At 45.8% G+C, this 21,081-nt stretch overlaps 1 protein-coding gene across 9 annotated transcripts in view; it reads right to left on the bottom strand.

The window, feature by feature from the left end:
* Positions 1-20,888, bottom strand: part of dtx1 (deltex E3 ubiquitin ligase 1) — a 43,441-nt gene extending 22,553 nt beyond the window's left edge. For 4 of the 9 annotated variants that reach the window (XR_016114728.1, XM_088994630.1, XM_088994635.1 and 1 more), the window contains exon 1: positions 19,544-20,887. Coding sequence is in view for 7 of the 9 variants with exons in the window: in XM_088994630.1 (XP_088850756.1) it covers positions 19,544-19,802 (259 nt within the window). In the remaining 2 variants the exon portion in view is untranslated. Of the gene's footprint in view, positions 1-18,149; positions 18,276-19,543 lie in introns of those variants that run through there. The other 5 variants (XM_088994631.1, XM_088994632.1, XM_088994633.1 and 2 more) reach the window with 5 other exon arrangements.
* Between the last annotated feature and the right edge of the window lie 193 nt (positions 20,889-21,081).

The raw sequence follows: 21,081 nt of genomic DNA, 5'->3' as shown, positions 1-21,081 counted from the left end.
AGGTCGGTGACTGTGCGTTTCCACGGACGGGAATTCAAGTGGAACTTTATTGTTGCCGCGACCACAGTTCCCATAATTGGCGCCGATTTTTTATGTGCTCACGGACTTCTTGTGGACATTGCCAACCGTCGTTTGATTGACGCCATCTCTTTCGCCACTTTTCCGTGTGAGGCCGGAGGGCTCGGGGCGTTAACGCATGCAAATTATTTAACATCGGGTAACGTTTATGAATGCCTGCTGACCGATTATCCGTCGTTAACCACACCCGCCTTTTCCAATGCCGATACTAAACACGGGGTAGAGCATTTCATTCCCACGGTTGGCCCGACAGTTTTTGCCCGCGCTCGTCACCTCGACGCGGCAAAATTGGCAATGGCGAAAGGGGAGTTCGGGACGATGGAGCGCTTGGGCATCGTGAGGCGTTCCAACAGCCCGTGGGCCTCACCATTACACATGGTGCCCAAAAGTGACGGTTCTTGGCGGCCGTGCGGTGATTTTCGTCGGCTGAATAACATAACCACACATGACCGTTACCCCATCCCGCACATTCAAGATTTTTCCGCACGTTTGGCCGGCGCCGTGATCTTTTCAAAAGTAGATCTAGTTCGCGGTTATCACCAGGTGCCGGTACGGGCGGAGGATGTGCCCAAAACAGCGGTGATTACCCCCTTTGGCCTCTTTGAATTTCTCCGCATGCCTTTTGGCCTGAAGGGGGCGGCACAGACTTTCAAAGACTGATGGACTCAGTCTTGCGAGGTCTTGATTTTGTATTTGTCTATCTGGACGACATCCTTGTGGCCAGCCCTTCACCGGAGGAACACCTGTCGCACTTAACCGAAGTTTTCAAGCGCCTTGATTCGCACGGCCTTATAGTTAACCCTGTTAAGTGCCAATTTGGTCTGTCCAAGATCGATTTCTTGGGGCATCGCATTTCTCCACAGGGCGCCATCCCCTTACCCGCCAAAGTGCAAGCAGTGGTGGATTTCCCCCGCCCGGCCACAGTGAAGGCTCTGCAGGAGTTTTTGGGCATGATCAATTTTTACAACCGGTTTCTTCCTCACGCAGCCGACCTCCTACAACCCCTCTACGGCGCCTTGAGAAAAAAGAAGGCTAACGACCCCGTCGAGTGGGCACCGCAACGAGCACAATCCTTCCAACGGGCCAAGGAAGCTCTTGCGGGTGCAACTCTTCTGGTCCACCCAATCTCAACCGCACAGGTGGCTTTGACTACCGACGCATCTGATGTTGCCGTAGGGGCGGTGGTTGAGCAGCTTGTGGAGAACGAATGGCAGCCCCTTGCATTTTTCAGTCGGAAGCTGCAAGATAACGAACGCAAGTACAGTGTTTTCGACAGAGAGTTGTTAGCACTCCATCTTGCAACGCGCCATTTTCGTTTCCTCCTCAAGGGGCGCCGGTTCACCGCATATGTGGATCACAAACCACTCACATTCGCCATCTCAAAGGTGACTGAACTGTGGTCGGCCCGACAGCAACGGCATTTGGCGGCCATTTCTGAATTCACAACAGACATTCAGCACGTGGCCGGCAAATGTAACCCTGTGGCCGATTGCTTGTCACGCGCGATTGTGTGTCCAGTCCAGCTCGGGGTGGATTTTTCAGAGATGGCTACCGCCCAATCTGAGGATCCGGACATCCACGAACTCAAGGCAGCAGGCACAGCCCTGAAACCTGAGAAGGTGGCACTGTGTGAAGGGGGTCCCGCTCTCCTCTGCGATGTGTCTATGGGTCTCACTCGTCCCGTGGTTCCGCAGGAGTGGCGTCGGCGAATTTTTGATTCTATTCATTCCCTCTCACACCCTGGCGTCCGGGCGTTAGTCAAACTACTTGGGGCCAAGTTTGTCTGGCATGGGTTACGAAAGGACGTCAGGAAGTGGGCAGCTGCATGCGTGGCATGTCAGCGCGCCAAAGTCCACAGGCACACCCGAGCAAACCTGGAAACTTTTCCAATTCCGGACAGGAGATTTGACCACGTCCATGTGGATCTGGTCGGGCCCCTCCCTCCTTCGCAGGGTTGCACACATCTCCTCACCATGGTCGATCGAACCACTAGGTGGCCGGAAGCAGTCCCCCTGTCCTCCACTGTCATGATCTGGTTGGCGACCAACGGGGGGGCTCTGTCGGCCCCGCCTGCACCTGCACAGGTGCTGGTCGTCCCGATCAGATTGGCGACCAGCGGGTAGCGACGTCAGCCCTGCCGGCAGCCTCGCAGGTGCTGGTCGTTATAATCAATGACACTTAAAAGGACACCTGGCACGATCATCCGGTGCCGATTCATTGTTTGTTTGCTGCTTGGTTGCTGCATGCATTGTGTACGTGTTTGTTTAACCTTGGCGGACTTTTACACTTGGTTTTCTTTTGCTACTTTGTATTTTTTCCATTCAGATCATTTTGATGTTTTACATTTTGTTACTGCTGACCTTTATTTTAATACAATTTGTCAAACAACCTCCTGCTCCCTCCTGCCTGCTTTTTGGGATCCGAACCCGCCATCACCACCTCGCAAAACCCTGACAGAATGAATCGGCCTACCATCGGATCCCGCAGGTACGTCGGACCCGTCTCATTTCCACCCTGTGCCTGGCAATGCTACGTCCACGTTAGCGCAAGCCTCGTCGAGTTTGAATCGCGTCACTCGACGAGCCGCAACGTCCACGTAAACGTCCGGCCGAGACCTCCTTCCAGGTGGCCGTCCAGGGTGAAACTGGGTGACTGGCATTGCACGCCCACGTCCAGCCACGCTGTCGTCGTACATGACGAATTGAGTCTCATCCACGACGAGCCGTGCAACGTCCGCGTCAACGTCAGTCCGAGACCCCACTCACCGCTGGATCCCGGAGCGGCTCTGGACTGGTCTCGTTCCCCCGGAGCCGGGCAGTTCACGCCCACGTCGGCGTCCGGCCGAGACCTGGTCCCATACGGCCGTACGGGGTGCCATTCTGCGCCTGGCAGTTCGACGTCCACGCAGAGCCATGCGCCGTCGCGTGAACGTGCGAGAGGGATCGCACTCACGCCCACGACGATCCGTGCCGCGTCTTCGTCTACCCCAGGCCGAGTCCCGTTCCCATCAGGCCGCCGCCCGTCGTATGCTGGAGAGGCAGCGGTTGCCCTCTCCACCGACCGTTCCCTGGCGAGTGGACCTTTTGGGAGACTGTTGGGACTTCTGGAAGCAGCCCCTTGAAGCGGGGGTACTGTCATGATCTGGTTGGCGACCAACGGGGGGCTCTGTCGGCCCCGCCTGCACCTGCACAGGTGCTGGTCGTCCCGATCAGATTGGCGACCAGCGGGTAGCGACGTCAGCCCTGCCGGCAGCCTCGCAGGTGCTGGTCGTTATAATCAATGACACTTAAAAGGACACCTGGCACGATCATCCGGTGCCGATTCATTGTTTGTTTGCTGCTTGGTTGGTTGGCTTGCATGCATTGTGTACGTGTTTGTTTAACCTTGGCGGACTTTTACACTTGGTTTTCTTTTGCTACTTTGTATTTTTTCCATTCAGATCATTTTGATGTTTTACATTTTGTTACTGCTGACCTTTATTTTAATACAATTTGTCAAACAACCTCCTGCTCCCTCCTGCCTGCTTTTTGGGATCCGAACCCGCCATCACCACCTCGCAAAACCCTGACATCCACGACCTCGGCAGATATTGCCCGCGCATTTCTGTCGTCCTGGGTCGCACGTTTCGGCACGCCATCCGATATCACTTCGGACAGAGGCCCCCAGTTTGTGTCCGAGCTCTGGTCGGCCATGGCGCAGTCCTTGGGTGTGCAGGTACACCGCACTATGGCCTACCACCCGCAGGCTAACGGGATGTGCGAACGCTTCCACCGGTCACTGAAAGCCGCGCTACGGGCCGCGCTGTCGGAAGGTAACTGGGTCGACCAGCTTCCGTGGGTCCTGCTCGGGTTACGTTCGGCCCCTAAAGAAGACCTTAACGCCGCCCCCGCAGAGTTAGTGCTCGGTCAACCACTCCGCGTTCCTGGTGAATTTCTGCCTCAAGCTTCGGGTGCACCTTCATTCCCCCTTTTGCCAGCAGAGCCCCTGACTCCAGCACCAATTCACCACTGCGTCCCCAAAATATTTGTTCCGTCTGCTCTTAGGTCAGCCCGTTTCGTCTTTGTGCGTCACGATGCCCACCGCTCTCCCCTCCGACCGCCGTACGACGGCCCGTTTAGAGTGCTCGAACACGGTGAAAAGAGTTTTGTGCTCGATATGGGTGGGCGGAGGGAGGGCATTTCAATAGACAGGCTCAAACCGGCTCATTTAGTTGCAGGCGAGGACGTTTCGCCGGCCCAGGCCCCACGTCGCGGACGCCCTCCGAAACCTCCAGCCTCACCGCGGCATGCCAGGGTTGAGTGTCGTTCCCCCACTGAGGTCTCGCCCAAATCACCTTCACCACCGAAAGACGGACTGCGTAGTCGTTGGGGCAGGCTGGTTAAGCCCCCTGCAAAATTTTCACCTTGACCTTCCTTCTGGGTGTTCTGGGGGGGGGGGGGGGGGGGGGGGGGGGGCTGTGTGGCGGGCACTAGGACCAGGCATCTCACCCAGCAGGTGCAGAGGAGGGGGCGGTTCATGTTACATATATTACACTGCTTTTGCTGTTCAGTTCAGATCCACTTGTTAGCCGTTGGAATAAACACGTCTCCACATTTAGTCGTGTGTGCTCATTCCTCAACGGCTACAAGGTAACATTTTTATTCAATACATATACAACTGACACATAAGCTCACTTAGCCGCCATCTTCATACCTGTGCACTTGAAGTGTTCCATGAGAGCATTTAGCTGCTAATTAACATCAAAGCTGATTTCACAGACCATAATAATGAGGATGGCAGTCGGCATTAAGCTGGTTTTACAACATTGTACGCTTCCATATCACTGTTTTTTCTTTCACAACATCGCACATTAAAGCTCATTTTCTAAGGTGGTATGACACATTCATTTGCAGCTCCTTATATTGTATTGCTGTAGTGAGCTGCCACTTGATTCCCGCAAGCTTCAATCGGTCTTTGTCGGCAAACATAATAATAATAATAATAATAATAATAATAATAATAATAATAATAATAATAATAATAATAATAATAATAAATACATTACATTTTAAGCGACTTTCAAAGCTCCCAAGGATGGATGTACATCGTTTTGGTGGACCGAGATGGCAAGAAAACAGGGATGAGAGAGGTAGATGGTAGAAAATAACAGGTGGCCGTCCAGGGTGAAACTGGGTGACTGGCATTGCACGCCCACGTCCAGCCACGCTGTCGTCGTACATGACGAATTGAGTCTCATCCACGACGAGCCGTGCAACGTCCGCGTCAACGTCAGTCCGAGACCCCACTCACCGCTGGATCCCGGAGCGGCTCTGGACTGGTCTCGTTCCCCCGGAGCCGGGCAGTTCACGCCCACGTCGGCGTCCGGCCGAGACCTGGTCCCATACGGCCGTACGGGGTGCCATTCTGCGCCTGGCAGTTCGACGTCCACGCAGAGCCATGCGCCGTCGCGTGAACGTGCGAGAGGGATCGCACTCACGCCCACGACGATCCGTGCCGCGTCTTCGTCTACCCCAGGCCGAGTCCCGTTCCCATCAGGCCGCCGCCCGTCGTATGCTGGAGAGGCAGCGGTTGCCCTCTCCACCGACCGTTCCCTGGCGAGTGGACCTTTTGGGAGACTGTTGGGACTTCTGGAAGCAGCCCCTTGAAGCGGGGGTACTGTCATGATCTGGTTGGCGACCAACGGGGGGCTCTGTCGGCCCCGCCTGCACCTGCACAGGTGCTGGTCGTCCCGATCAGATTGGCGACCAGCGGGTAGCGACGTCAGCCCTGCCGGCAGCCTCGCAGGTGCTGGTCGTTATAATCAATGACACTTAAAAGGACACCTGGCACGATCATCCGGTGCCGATTCATTGTTTGTTTGCTGCTTGGTTGGTTGGCTTGCATGCATTGTGTACGTGTTTGTTTAACCTTGGCGGACTTTTACACTTGGTTTTCTTTTGCTACTTTGTATTTTTTCCATTCAGATCATTTTGATGTTTTACATTTTGTTACTGCTGACCTTTATTTTAATACAATTTGTCAAACAACCTCCTGCTCCCTCCTGCCTGCTTTTTGGGATCCGAACCCGCCATCACCACCTCGCAAAACCCTGACATCCACGACCTCGGCAGATATTGCCCGCGCATTTCTGTCGTCCTGGGTCGCACGTTTCGGCACGCCATCCGATATCACTTCGGACAGAGGCCCCCAGTTTGTGTCCGAGCTCTGGTCGGCCATGGCACAGTCCTTGGGTGTGCAGGTACACCGCACTATGGCCTACCACCCGCAGGCTAACGGGATGTGCGAACGCTTCCACCGGTCACTGAAAGCCGCGCTACGGGCCGCGCTGTCGGAAGGTAACTGGGTCGACCAGCTTCCGTGGGTCCTGCTCGGGTTACGTTCGGCCCCTAAAGAAGACCTTAACGCCGCCCCCGCAGAGTTAGTGCTCGGTCAACCACTCCGCGTTCCTGGTGAATTTCTGCCTCAAGCTTCGGGTGCACCTTCATTCCCCCTTTTGCCAGCAGAGCCCCTGACTCCAGCACCAATTCACCACTGCGTCCCCAAAATATTTGTTCCGTCTGCTCTTAGGTCAGCCCGTTTCGTCTTTGTGCGTCACGATGCCCACCGCTCTCCCCTCCGACCGCCGTACGACGGCCCGTTTAGAGTGCTCGAACACGGTGAAAAGAGTTTTGTGCTCGATATGGGTGGGCGGAGGGAGGGCATTTCAATAGACAGGCTCAAACCGGCTCATTTAGTTGCAGGCGAGGACGTTTCGCCGGCCCAGGCCCCACGTCGCGGACGCCCTCCGAAACCTCCAGCCTCACCGCGGCATGCCAGGGTTGAGTGTCGTTCCCCCACTGAGGTCTCGCCCAAATCACCTTCACCACCGAAAGACGGACTGCGTAGTCGTTGGGGCAGGCTGGTTAAGCCCCCTGCAAAATTTTCACCTTGACCTTCCTTCTGGGTGTTCTGGGGGGGGGGGGGGGGGGGGGGGGGGGGGCTGTGTGGCGGGCACTAGGACCAGGCATCTCACCCAGCAGGTGCAGAGGAGGGGGCGGTTCATGTTACATATATTACACTGCTTTTGCTGTTCAGTTCAGATCCACTTGTTAGCCGTTGGAATAAACACGTCTCCACATTTAGTCGTGTGTGCTCATTCCTCAACGGCTACAAGGTAACATTTTTATTCAATACATATACAACTGACACATAAGCTCACTTAGCCGCCATCTTCATACCTGTGCACTTGAAGTGTTCCATGAGAGCATTTAGCTGCTAATTAACATCAAAGCTGATTTCACAGACCATAATAATGAGGATGGCAGTCGGCATTAAGCTGGTTTTACAACATTGTACGCTTCCATATCACTGTTTTTTCTTTCACAACATCGCACATTAAAGCTCATTTTCTAAGGTGGTATGACACATTCATTTGCAGCTCCTTATATTGTATTGCTGTAGTGAGCTGCCACTTGATTCCCGCAAGCTTCAATCGGTCTTTGTCGGCAAACATAATAATAATAATAATAATAATAATAATAATAATAATAATAATAATAATAATAATAAATACATTACATTTTAAGCGACTTTCAAAGCTCCCAAGGATGGATGTACATCGTTTTGGTGGACCGAGATGGCAAGAAAACAGGGATGAGAGAGGTAGATGGTAGAAAATAACAGGAAACCAACAGAAATGGAAAAGAAAAATGATGAGGGTGAGAGATTGGCGGTCGATGACTGATGTAGGATCCGTGCCAAGGAACAACAAAAAAAAAAAAAGAGGGATGTTTTTCTTTGGCCTGAGCCTGGAAAGGGAACACGCAATAGAAAATGGGCTCACCAATAGGTTCTGCTGCCAAATAATTGGTAGAAAATGAGGCTTGACTGCATCTTTAGGTTATTTAACTCATACACCCCACCTGTGTCTTCTGGGACTGGTCTGCTTTCGGTCCCCAGAGTTTCAACTAAAGAAGAGAGGCTGTGTTGACGTTTTATGCATCACATATTTGGAATAAAATTTGCAGAGCCTCTCTGTTCTTTTATACCAAGACTTGACGACCTGCTGCCTTTTCTTAAATCAAAGTCAAAAGCACTTTGAATTGTCACTTTTGTCACATACCAGATTTTTTATTTATGCGAAAATCTTCTCCCTTCATCTTTATTTACGGTTAATTTTTATGTTGTTTTTGTTTTTATTAAATTGATCATTTAATGCTGTCATGCTTTGATGACATGGCAGTTAGCTTTTACATTTCTTGTATGGCTTTGTGAAGCCCTTTGAATTGCCTTCCTCGAAAATGTGCCGGACTGCACAAAAAAAAAAAAAAAAATAGTTGCCTCAATCGAGCAAAAGGGGCTGAGCAGTTAGATGCAATGTATCCTCGTATTGGTGTAAACATTAAGTACAAGATAATCGGCAGAACCAAACTCCAGTAGTACAGCCTAGGATCTGTGGATTTCTTGACTACTTGCCACTCACAGACTCAAAATGTGAGGGTATTACATCAAGGCCTCAATGAAAAAAAAGGTGGGGCAAGTAAGCACGGCTGAATGATCAGTTGCTCAGCACCATGAGTGCTCTACATTTCATTATGCCATTGTTTTATCAGGGGAGAAAGAAACAAACACAATCCACAATCCAATCCAAAGATTGACATTGTTTGAGCAAAATAGGCTTCTTATTTGCAGTGTGCGGTTACTTTGATATAATATACACCGAACTGTTGTTTGCAGTTAAACGTCAAATATCAATTCAAGCTCAGGATGTTGATAATAAATGTTTGATAAAGTATCATATGTTGCTTAAAGGACAACCGACATCTCCGGACAAGTTGTGTCCATAATTTGTAAAAATACTGTACAAACAGTATCAATTGACCTCCCCGGAAGAGAAATGCAACATCATTTAACACTGTATTTGGGCATGAGGCAGGGTGCACCCCGAAGTGGGTATCAGCCAATCATAGGGTGCACATTGATAAACAGCCACTTGCACCTCGGGACAATTTTGAGAGTTCCATCAACCCGCCACGCATATTTTTGGAATGTGGGAGGAAACCCATAGAAAACCCACGGTCAAAAATGCAATTATCTGCATAGTAATTAGATAGTGAGATTTTTAGTAAATAATCAATATATAAGACAATTTGCTGAAACATCATGAGCCAATTAAAATTTCAGCACTAATAATTCCATTCCGTTGCTTATTGCTTTATGAGCCAACAATGTGGCACAGTTCACACTGATTGTCAGATGCTTTCTAGCAAGTGTGAAATGTCTACTGCGAGAGCTCACACTGGGGCAATTACACTTTCTCAAAATCACCTTGGGCTTTCATTTTGGATCCAACAATTTATCATGCTGCCACAGCGCAGTCAGAGGATAACAGTGCAGAGAAAAAGTGAACGTGACATGCATCGATGAAAAGGTTTCTTCAGCCGTCATCTGTACTTCTTAAGTAGTACAGATGACGGCTGAAGAAACCTTTATCGATGGACCATTCCTGTACGACTGAGAGCTTACACAGACGTATGCACACACACACACACACACACACACACACACACACACACACACACACACACACACACACACACACACACACGCATGCATATATGAAGCAGGGACCCCCATCCCCCACGCACACACATTGTGTTACCCCATGAACATCTACTTTCTCTACAATACAGAAAAGCATAATATGAATAGTTTTTTTCTTGACAGGAAATTTATTTTCTGAATCGAGCCTTTGCTGTTGTGAACCCGGAGAACATGAAACACTGAAATTCAAAGCCAATGAGAGGTGCCGCAGACATTGTCCCATACAGAGGTGCAAAGGACAAAAAGAACAACGACCCAAATTTTTCGGTGACCAATTTGAGATAAATGCCAGTTGACAGATTTCAAACCATGCTGAAGAGGTGATACACAGTAAGTTCTGAAACTAAGTATGGATCTACAACAATAAGGAGCTGATCTGACTTTACTTTTGGCGTGAGGCACCAGAGTCATTGGTTACTAAGTGTGTTTAATACATGAAAGATGTTTTAAAATTTTCGACCTCAGCGATACCTGTGAGAAATCAGAGATGTACAAGTATTTGATAAAACGTTTCATTGTTTCCCAGGAAAGCGTTTATCCATCTACCTTTCAATATTTTGAACACGAGCTGTTAAAATGAGGGCATTTTAAAAATATGTTACAGAGTGGTAACTACTCCATTTGGATTTCCTTTCTCATTCTCAATGTGTCCACATCCTGTTGACATCCAAATACTATAGAAACTAGTCAGTAGGGATACAATGATTTTGTCATTGCCTTGATTGAGTGTCACATAAATTCTGCTAAAAGGCTTGTTTTCAGTGCAATGTACAACAACTACAGCACCTCTATACTAGATTAACCAACAGTGAACAATTCTAAATATACTACCAAGTACCATTTTCCTCCCGCCCATGTCTTGCTTCCCCATTGTAGAAGTATAGAAAAATAGATTTTACTCAGTTTTCAGTCCAACTGATGCTGACACATGTTACTGTCCATGTCACTCCATCCAACCACAACCAGTCATTCCCATGAACATTTACCACATACACAGTACTATGAAAAGTACCTCAACAAACCACACCACCACCTTCTTCAAACATTAGCAGCATAGTACTGCATGTACACAGACAATAACATGAGCAAAACATAGCACACATGGGAACATGGCGATTTCTTGGCCACATCATCATCACCGGAACTGCTGTTACCAGGCTGCGGATTTCTTGTCGACCATCCGTCACTCAGTCGCTCTCCCTCCCGCTCTCACAACCTATGCAGAATGCTCAATCGACTGTATGAGCCGTATTGAAGGACACAAAGCATTGTTTCCAATCTGAATTTTTAGATGAAAGGTTGGACAAAAAAAATGAATGGCTACATTTGGATTTGGAATCGTCTATTTCCAGCAGCATGAATGTAACAAAAGCAAGGTGGGCTCCATTTTACATTATAAGCCAGTGTAATGTACTTAAAATAAACAGTTGCACCTGAAGCATGACATTCCAAATACTGTGAGGAAGACAAACATCCATCCATCTATCCATTTTCCCAGTGACGTGCAGTCAGGGGAGGCAGGTGAGGCACAGTTATATTTATTTAGTGATTTGCCCTTCAACGTTCTTTTCCATTTAACTCCACCATTTTTTGATTTTATTTTATTTTTTTTTTTCAAAAAAGCTGAATTTTCATATTTACCGTTCAAATACTAAGTAGAGACCAGCGGTGAGGCACCAGCCGGCTGAGCCTCACCATGGATTGCGCAATCCCTATGCTAACTGTGCTGGCTTGTTCTGTCGTGAGACCGCATTGCTGTCCCTCTGCATATCACTATTAAAGTGTTCAAAAGCTTTTCGTATATGAACTAAATTTCTCCAGTTTAGCTGGTGTATATAATGTACAGTCACTGTACTTTATAAACACTGTACTACAGTGTTTATTTTATTTTATTTATCAAAACTGTGTGCATAGGTGAGGCACACTTCTCCTGCCTCATGACAGGGGGCGCTGGTGATTACAGATTCTTCTTGCGTCTCCTCGGCTGCAGAATAATATAATTAGTGACAGAAAGCTACAGTAAACAGTTAGCAAGTTAAGTGCAACCATCCAGTCATTTTTTCATGTTGCTTGGCCTTATTTTCAGAATGGTGGATTACATATCTAAATTGAAAGAATTTTCTAAACTGGACTTTCAATTGAAGCAGGAGATAATAATAAAAGGAAGACCAACACCGGACTGTATAGCTCACAAACGGTGAGGCATGAATGCAAATCTCCTGGACAGCTTCTCAGCTTTTTGGCCAAGAAGCATCTCATTGAAACTATTCTTGAAGCGACGAAGTTGCTCCTGCTCACTGTTCTAGCTACTACAGCAACAGTGGAGCGGTCATTCTCAGCACAAAAGACTGAAAACATACAGTCGGAACAGGACTGATCAAATACGACTTTCTTCACTGGCAGTGATCTCCATTGAGACAGAGAGACTTGCACTTAATTTATAAGTAAAGGTAACACGATAATAAAGCGTTGTTAGTCTTTTTTTCTATGTTACAGTTTGTATACAGTATATAAAGAATGATGACATGACATTTTAAACAAAACATGTTAACTCTTGCCAATCAAATGGTGAATAAGCTACTCTGTGGAGTTCAAATGTTTGTAAATCTGACTGTGATGACGTCAGTGCCTCACCAGCCATGAACCTCACCGCACGTCATTGCATTTTCCGTACCGCTTATTCCTCATTCGGGTCGCGGGGGTGCTGGAGCCTATCCCAGCTGTGTTCGGGCACGAGGCAGGGGACACCCTGAATTGGTTGCCAGCCGATCACAGGGCACACAAAGACAAACAACAGTCACTCTCACACTCACACCGAGGGACAATTTGGAGTGTTCAATCTGCCTGCCATGCATGTTTTTGGAATGTGGGAGGAAACCGGAGGTTCCGGACAAAACACACGCGGACCCGGGGAGAACATGCAAACTCCACACAGGGAGGCCGGTACGGGTCTTGAACTCACGACCTCTGCACTGTGAAGCCGGTGTGCCAACCACTCGACTACTGGGCTGCCCGGCAGACAAACAATGATCTAAAAATATGCAACAACAAAAAATGTTCAATAATCTCAGTCCATAAAGTACTGATCCAACAGTATAAGAAGCAATGGACCCAACCACACATCAACTTATTGTTGACACCGTACTTTGCTTCAATCACATACTCACTTATGCTCATGAAAACGCTGGTGTTGGCAAACACTCCACAAAAGCTTCGTCACATGCTCCAATTGTTCGATCACATATCTCATAATCACAGCTATGTATTCAAAGTCAGCATTTTTATGCGTCTGCACTTTACCTTATCTTCTAGGTTGTATAACTCCCGTTCTGCCTAATTGGGAAATCCTCTCCCTGAGTATTGTTTAGAGAGATTTCCAGCTCCAAAGAGATAGCTGACGTGGGAGCACAAGCTGCACATTTTTTATCAAGCAAGATAAGATTTATAAACATGAGTGAGGGTGAGTGAGGAGTGAAGATGCTCTTGTGTGTCCAAACTGAATAGCAGAGGGGGAGACACCAAATATTAAAGTCAAAGTCAGCTTTATTGCCAAATATGCTAATATGCATGACATACAGCACAGATGGAATTACTGTCAAACAAACATAAACACGAAAACGCCAATTTATCTCCTTCTCAAGGTGGGATCTCAACTACGGTACTTCTAAAAATCTACAAGAGAGAAGCAGAAACACAATTCTTTGTTCAAAAATCACAAACCAGACTAAAGACTCAAGAAAATCATTCACCACAAAAGGTACATTGTTATAATACAGACATCTAAATAAACCATATGTTAAGTGATCCTGTCAATTGTCATTTCTACAAAAACAAACAAACAAACAAACAAACAAACAAACAAACAAGGATCAAATGTTGTCTTTTAAAATCATATCTATATACTGTGAGATGGCTTTTAATTATCTTTTTGAAAGCAGCTACGCATTTGTGATCCAATATATTTTCTGCAAGCTATTTTTATGACAGCTCCCACTGCATGTGTGCAGTGTCAGAATGTCCTTCTTGGGAAACTTTTTGTCACCCTGACCCTTCTGCCAGCACAATTTCTTTTCGTCAATGGATGCTACAAATGTGTGTTTGCTTTCAACATGTAGCTCGTAGTTGACGTGCACATTCCATCATGATGATCAATCCACAGCTGTGAGTGTGATGTGATTTCCACTAAAGGATGCCACTAGCCAGGAAGTAACTTGTGATTAAAAGAAACTTAAGAAACAAAAAAAAAAACTTTTTTGTGCCTGTAGTGGGCAGCATCTTTACAGCCCCGCTTTGTTCAGCGGAAAGGTCGGTGCTGTTGGACAGTCTGCGGGTGGATGGATGCATGGCTTGAGGAGCCCGCGATAAGAAGAAAGTAGTGTCAGCACAGAGTGCCGATGCGGATGTGAAACTGCTGCGGCTTGGAATTGAAGCGGATTTATGTGGGACAGGAGATGTGATGTGATCTTTTCGTGATGCTACAGCTGCGTGTTTGCTTTCAACATTTAGCTTGTAGTCGACGTGCACATTCCATCATGATGTCCCTGACCCACTGCTGGAAAGACTCTTTGATCATCCCCTCTTTCATCTATAACTGCTTCATGTAACTAAGAGGGTACAGAAAGTGCTTAAGAATGAATGACTCTGTGTCTTTGTGTTGTCATATTATTTGTTATGTAGTTTTTGACTTCAAGACGGCACCGCGAGAGTGGCTGCCTTTCCAGGAGCTCATGTGTTTTGTCTTTCTACCTTCATTCGTTTCATCACTTTGCTGCTGTGAAATGTAAATTTCTCCACTGCGAGACTAATAAAGGCAAATCAAATCCAATCCAATCCAATCCATAATAGTATTTGAAAGAGCCTTAAAATATCAGTGGCTTTTTCCAGTGTCACCATGGCAACTTAGCACTTGTTCCTGAGTACACACTTATGTGACTGTGTGTCACTTCTGCATCACAACATTAACAAAGTCAGAATGCAAACGCAGTCACTGCAATGTGAAATAGAGGCCACAAGACTTGGGTACCTGATGGCGGTGGCAGATAAGCTCGTGTTCTACAGGTGGGAGTGGGTGTCGTGAAAGAGTGTCAGCCTACTCAAGTGTTTAGAGGTTCAAGCAGCCCCAGAGGGAACAGAACAGATCAATTTTACGTGGCTGAGTGCCAGAAGCTGCTTTCTGCCAGATATTCAACCACACTATGCATAAAACTAAGCTCCCACAGTCGTGTATATGAAGCACGAACAGGGCTTGCCCAAGGGGAAATTTACTTCATAAGAAGCTGTAAAGAGCGAACGACAGAAAGTGTAGACCATATTATCTAGGACAGGGGTCGGGAACCCATGGCTCGCGAGCCATATTGGCTCTTTTGATGATTGCATCTGGCTCACAGATAAAACTAAATATTCTCGCTATTCTCACTTCTGCAAAACATTTCTAAATAGTTTGCTTTTACGGCTCTTAGTCAAAAAGGTTCCCGACCGCTGATCTAGGAGATAAAATTGATTCATCATTTAGATCCATTTTTGTCAAGAAAATATGTCCACATGCCCCAAATTTCAGATTCTCAACAGTAAATATTTAATTGCTGTTGTCCTCTGTTGAATCAAAATAACGTTTTTTTTGTGTTTACTTTGGAAACCATGAACACCATTTTTGCCCATTTACTGTTCAAACCAATTTTTTATCTTATTGCAGATAATTATAAAGAGAGATAAGAGAGAGAAGCAGCAAAGACATCTGATGCACATTTTCCTGGCAGTTGATTTAAAAACCAACATGAGATTCCTCTAGTATATATCCAGTGGGATACTGTCGGGAGCTTATCTGTGCCAAAAGTGTCGCAAACATTCAATACACCTTGAAACCAAAATGCTTGAATAGATGGCTGCAGTTTGCAGTTCAACCATTTGCAAGACATGGGTGGCATGTACACAAAGAGAACAAAGAGGGAATGGGAGCAGGTGACCGGGCTGCTGTACGTCAGGATACATGTGACAGGTTTATATCAGCCGTGGGGGAAGGTAACACACAACATCACAACAAACAGCGATAAACGTCAGGCCCCGGGTATCATGCTCCTCTCAGACAAATGGCGCATTAGCTCATCTTGCAGCCAACACAGGCACATGACGCTTTTCGTGACTACATCAGTCAATAACCATGTCTACACTTCAGACAACCTGACATGGATGTGCCTGACCTTTCAAAAAAAAAGCCAAAGTTTATGTCTAGTATGTATGTACTAGTACCTTCGAGTCCCATCTCAAAACCCACCCATTTAAAATTGCATTTCCTGTGCAGCTCTCTCTCATGTTTCTATTTATAATTGTATTTTATTTATTGCATTCTATTTGTGATTGTATTTTATTTATTATAGTACCTATGCTTGTCTGTTACTGTAAAGTGTCCTTGAGAGCTTTGAAAGGCGCTTATTATTATTATTATTATTATTATTATTATTATTATTATTATTATTATTATTATGGGAATATGTGCAAAGCTGTCAGAAGGGAATTGTAGCATGTTGTGATTTTATCGATATTTTTGTTGTATTTGCGAGGGAGTTATACACTCGTCAGTGTAAGGGAGTGTAATTTGTAGCATGAGCACACTCATTCGCTCACGCACAGATGCACGGACGCGCACACACACACACACACACACACACACACACACACACACACACACACACACACACACACACACACACACACGTGTGTACACACACACAAAAGCACGCACGCACGCACACGCACACCTTCACTCACAAATCAAATATCCAATACAGGAGTATCAACACTTTTCTTTCCAAATAAAAGTGATCAGTTTTGATTGCCAGCTCAAATATATTTAAATACTTGATTTCATGTGTGGTGTAATGCACTTCTGACACAGAAAACCATCTTTGTCAAGACAAATTGATCTATTTGCAGATGTACTTCATGTTGGAGCAGAACACAAACGAATAGGTGGACATTTAGACAGTACAGATCGATGCAAATGCAGTCACCTTGGACACACACGTTAGTCACTTTGTATTGCACCTCGGATGAACACAAACTAAGAGTTATCAGAACCCTCCAGCATAGGGCTAAACTAATGCCAACAAGCGTTGAAGGTAGAGAAAATGAGTCAAAACATATCAGGAGAGCACTCACAAACTGTGGGTACCCTCAGTGGTCATTTAACAAATGTCAGAAAGAAAGAATATGGAATTAAACCAAAAATTCTGAAGATACAAAAAGGAGAGGAGTAGCAGTACCTTACATTGCAGGAGTTTCTGAAAAACTAGAGTCCTTTGGCAACACAGAATTCCTACTTCTTTCAAACCGATAAACACTTTAAGGCAAAAATTAGTGCATCCAAAAGATAGGCTGCCAAATGAAAAACAAAGTAATGTAGCTTATTCAATACATTGTAAGGATGAAAATTGTAAAGGGTAGTACATTGGGGAGACTCAACAAATTTTCAAAAAAAGACTATCAACATCGCAGGGATAATACTAGTGGGTCCCAATCGGCAGTACATATGCACCTAAAAGCTAGCAACCACTCATTTGACGACAATGAGCTTAAAATCTCAGCGAAAGAACATAGATGGTTTGAAAGGGGAGTAAAAGAAGCGATTTTCATAAAACAACTAAATCCTTCATTAAACCGGTTTGGTTGGGTGAGGTTCAATTTGGATCGTACATACAATAGCCTGCTTAGGCAACATAGGATTAGTAATACTGATGAGGTGGCGTGCGGAGTGGGGCAATCAGGCCAGTCGTTAGTCAGAACGACAGGAACTATCTGATAACTGATAGGGAGTAGTCCTCTGCTCCCCCCAAACTGAGAGCAGGGACCTATCATAGCAGAGTCCGGCACCGCCATGTCTGGACAGTAGGGATATATATATATAGGGCCTAAACTACCAGTAAAACTTTAGTTTGCTGACAAGTTTCTTAGATAAGAAGCAAAACGTCCGACACCTTCAAAAAAGTACAAATGACGGCTGAAGAAACCTTTTCATCGATGGTTGGAATATATTCCTATTGTAACGCTATTTTGCCTCAACAGCTAAATGAACTTGCGCACACCAGTACTGGCTGGTGAGAATGTACAAAGGTTTTATTGAATACACCAAAAACCAAAACATCTGGCCACATTTAAATTCGGCAACTATCGTCTGTCAAAAGACACAGACCCAAACAAAGACTGCCCTGACTGGGTTTTGCTTTGAAGTGGCATGTGGTGTACTTTTATCATGAGATGCATGTCAATCTGAAACTTTGTTCCCATTATCTGAGCCGTGGCTCACTCCTAAATGGTATACTTCACTCGCTTCCAAATGGAGCCACATTCCCCACATGAAAGCAACATGATAAAACGCCGCACAGTCCCAACAGTAATTGTGTATTTTAAAATCGATTCCTGCATCTACTTCAAATTCATCACATAGATCTAACATCTGGAGGAGAGTTTTGCGCCGAGCTACAAGACCCACTTACTTGATGAATGTGTCTCAACACCGACAGGGTGCCCTTCAGCAAGGTCATGGCATGCCAGCAACACTTTTGAATGAATAAATGATTGCAGCACCTTTTCATCTGCCGTTTGAATGCTCCGAACACAGAAGTCCCAAAGCAGGCAGGGACACTGACGACTCTCTTTCATTCCCTTGAACGTTACATAAGACTTCTGTGGCACACACATCAAGGCCGAGTTTTAATCAGTCCCAAAGAGAGACTATGTGACATCACATGCGCAAGAAGCACAATTTCCCTAATTATAGATCGACATCATATTTCAACGTCTGTGTATGGCCCACACAATCCTTGGGTGGCAAAAGTCTAAACATCTAAAAAATGAGTGAAGTAACTTTGAATTACATCTGGTCAGAGGCCACGTATTATTCTATGTCTTTGCTCTTTTGCTTTTTTTCTGATAGAATTCTCATGGCATGCTTTTTTTTCAATTTGCCTTTTTTTCCTGAGCTTCATTTTTGCCCTCTTTAAATTGGTGACATGGAGCCATGAATTACTGAGCCATAACAATATAAAAGCAAGCACCAAGATATTCTTAAAAGGTAATACAGACGTAACTTACAGAAGAAGGATCGCTACATCGATATTATGTGTCGACACTTGTTTTGTAAAAACTCAAAGCTGTAGTAGCTGACTTTGGAAGAAGAGCAAATTATTCATGTCACAAAGAGGGTACAGCTAGTGCTGAAGAATGAACGACTCTGTGTCTTTGCGTTGTCATATTATTTGTTATTTATTTTTATTTTATTTTTTTTTACTTCAAGATGGCACCGCGAGAGTGGCTGCCTTTCCAGCAGCTCCTGTATTTTGTTTTTCTACTTCTTTCTTTCCTTTCCTCTTCGTTACATAAGTTTACTGCTGTGAAATGTAAATTTCTCCACTTTGTGACGAATAAAGAAAGATACACCCAATCTAAAGTACACTCAATGTACACAATCTCAAAGAAAGCATCTTGATACAAGACAACTATTAACATAATCATTCACACCAAAGGTCTTCCATAACCCAAACAAACAGCTGTGGAAAACACTGACGGTGGTGTAAAATTATCAGCTTCTCCGATTTTCTTATTTTGTTCGAAATATTTGAAAAAAATGAATACCATCTTTTAAAAAGTATTTGTAGGAAAAACAACCCTGAAAAGCGGTCCGGTGTTTGGAGAGGTAGAGCGACAGGCGGACAGACAGAGAGACAGGCAGACAGACAGAGAGACAAACAGAGAGACAATCCGAGAGACAGAGAGACAGACAAAGATGGATGGATTTTTTTTTACAGAGCAGTATGTGTTTTGGAATTCTAGACAGAAAAGTCAACAAGACATCCCAAACATCCTTCTGTGAAAGTGATTTGTCTCTTACCGGTGTCCTGTCGAAACTGATGCATTGATTGCAGGTCGATGATGTATGGAGATAGCTGGCCATCTACCTGTCCCAGAACGACAGTTCCTCGGGCATCACCCTTCAGGATGTTCTCAATATGGTGGCACACCGCTGCACTGTAGGGCCTCCAGCGACCATGTTCGTTCATCCACTCCCAGACCACCACTCTCGCCAGATTCTGAGGAGGGTAGCCCAGCCCATTTGTGGGAAGCAGTAAGCCTGATCCAGGGCGAGCCATTTTCCTTTGCAGGTTCGAAAGAGAACCACCTGCCAGTCAAATTTCACTCTGGAACATTTTCATCAGCGCCACACTGGAACCAGCGTAGCTCAGCGACTTCAGTGATCTGCTTTCAAGTAAGCAGCCTTGCAGGGTCTATGATCCTCTGCTGCTTTCCGTAACAGGCTGCCTATGCCTTGTTGCGGGCTCCTTGATCAACAGAACAGCAGCCTCCAGGGTCCAAGGTGGCAGATGTTGATGTGGCTCTTCATAAGCAGGTAGACGGGGAGGTGTGACTTGCTGTAAGGTAACAGGAAGGTGCACTGTTCACAAATGCCGAGTTATGCATCTTGGAGACCCATTTGTACCCATAGCACGGAACCACTGTGTCCCCCTCTAAAGACACCGTTGTAAGTATTCCATGCAGCCAATCCGTCTTCACTGTTTATGAGCTGCATGAAGGGTAAAAAATATTGATGATCTTCATCTTGGAGTGGGGTGACTGAGGCTATCAAAGAGCCTAGCAAAGAAAATATAATATCAACTTGCCAAGAAAAATGTAATTACATGTGTACAGAAAATGATTACTTGATAAGATTCAGATATAATGCCGCAGGGTCATTTAGCATGCACCGTCCTTTCGTAGAATTCATAATGCCGCACAGACCTGTAGGCTGCATATGTGGCGCCTCACAGCTGTCAAGCCGAAGCTACATTTCACTCGCCCCGCTTTAAAAAAATCAGAAGGATAAAACGGGGGCGTGGCGAAGAAAACGAAAATATTCCAAGCAACGCGATGCTTCACAATGCATTTGTTGATGTGAAAAATGTCAAAACGGTCTTCTACAACCGCTCACCGCAAAAGCCATCCAAATTTAACGCAGGAAAAAAAAGAGTCGTCGCTCCTTTCGTTTCGCTTCTTTGCTTTGCCAGTTTGCGGCCCCGCGGTGCTCGAGCGCCTCGACGTGCCACGGGTTGCAAGAAGTCACCGTCAATGCGTAGAAGTCTGGCTGACATCACATTTCCCAATCCTCTGACAATTACAACGTCGGTGCCGGAGCGCACCTGTATGTTGAAAATTTGGCCAAGCTGTCAAGCACTATTTAAATGATAAATAGTTTCCGGCCATGTGTTTCAGAATAAAAGCTAAATTAATTTGACTCAAATCGTTTTTTAAATTTCAATTACAGTTATAATGATTCCACAAATAAATATTTTCCCGTGGCTATCAAAATTACGTTAGATTTTTAAATATGTAGGATATTCAGTATAATTTTAGCTGTTATTTCTTTTAACTCGG

The sequence above is a fragment of the Hippocampus bargibanti genome, linkage group LG04 (genome assembly GCF_051943395.1).
Source record: "Hippocampus bargibanti isolate YZ-2025 linkage group LG04, ASM5194339v1, whole genome shotgun sequence".
In the NCBI taxonomy this organism is placed as follows: domain Eukaryota; kingdom Metazoa; phylum Chordata; class Actinopteri; order Syngnathiformes; family Syngnathidae; genus Hippocampus; species Hippocampus bargibanti.
This window is presented reverse-complemented; position numbering and strand designations above follow the sequence as displayed.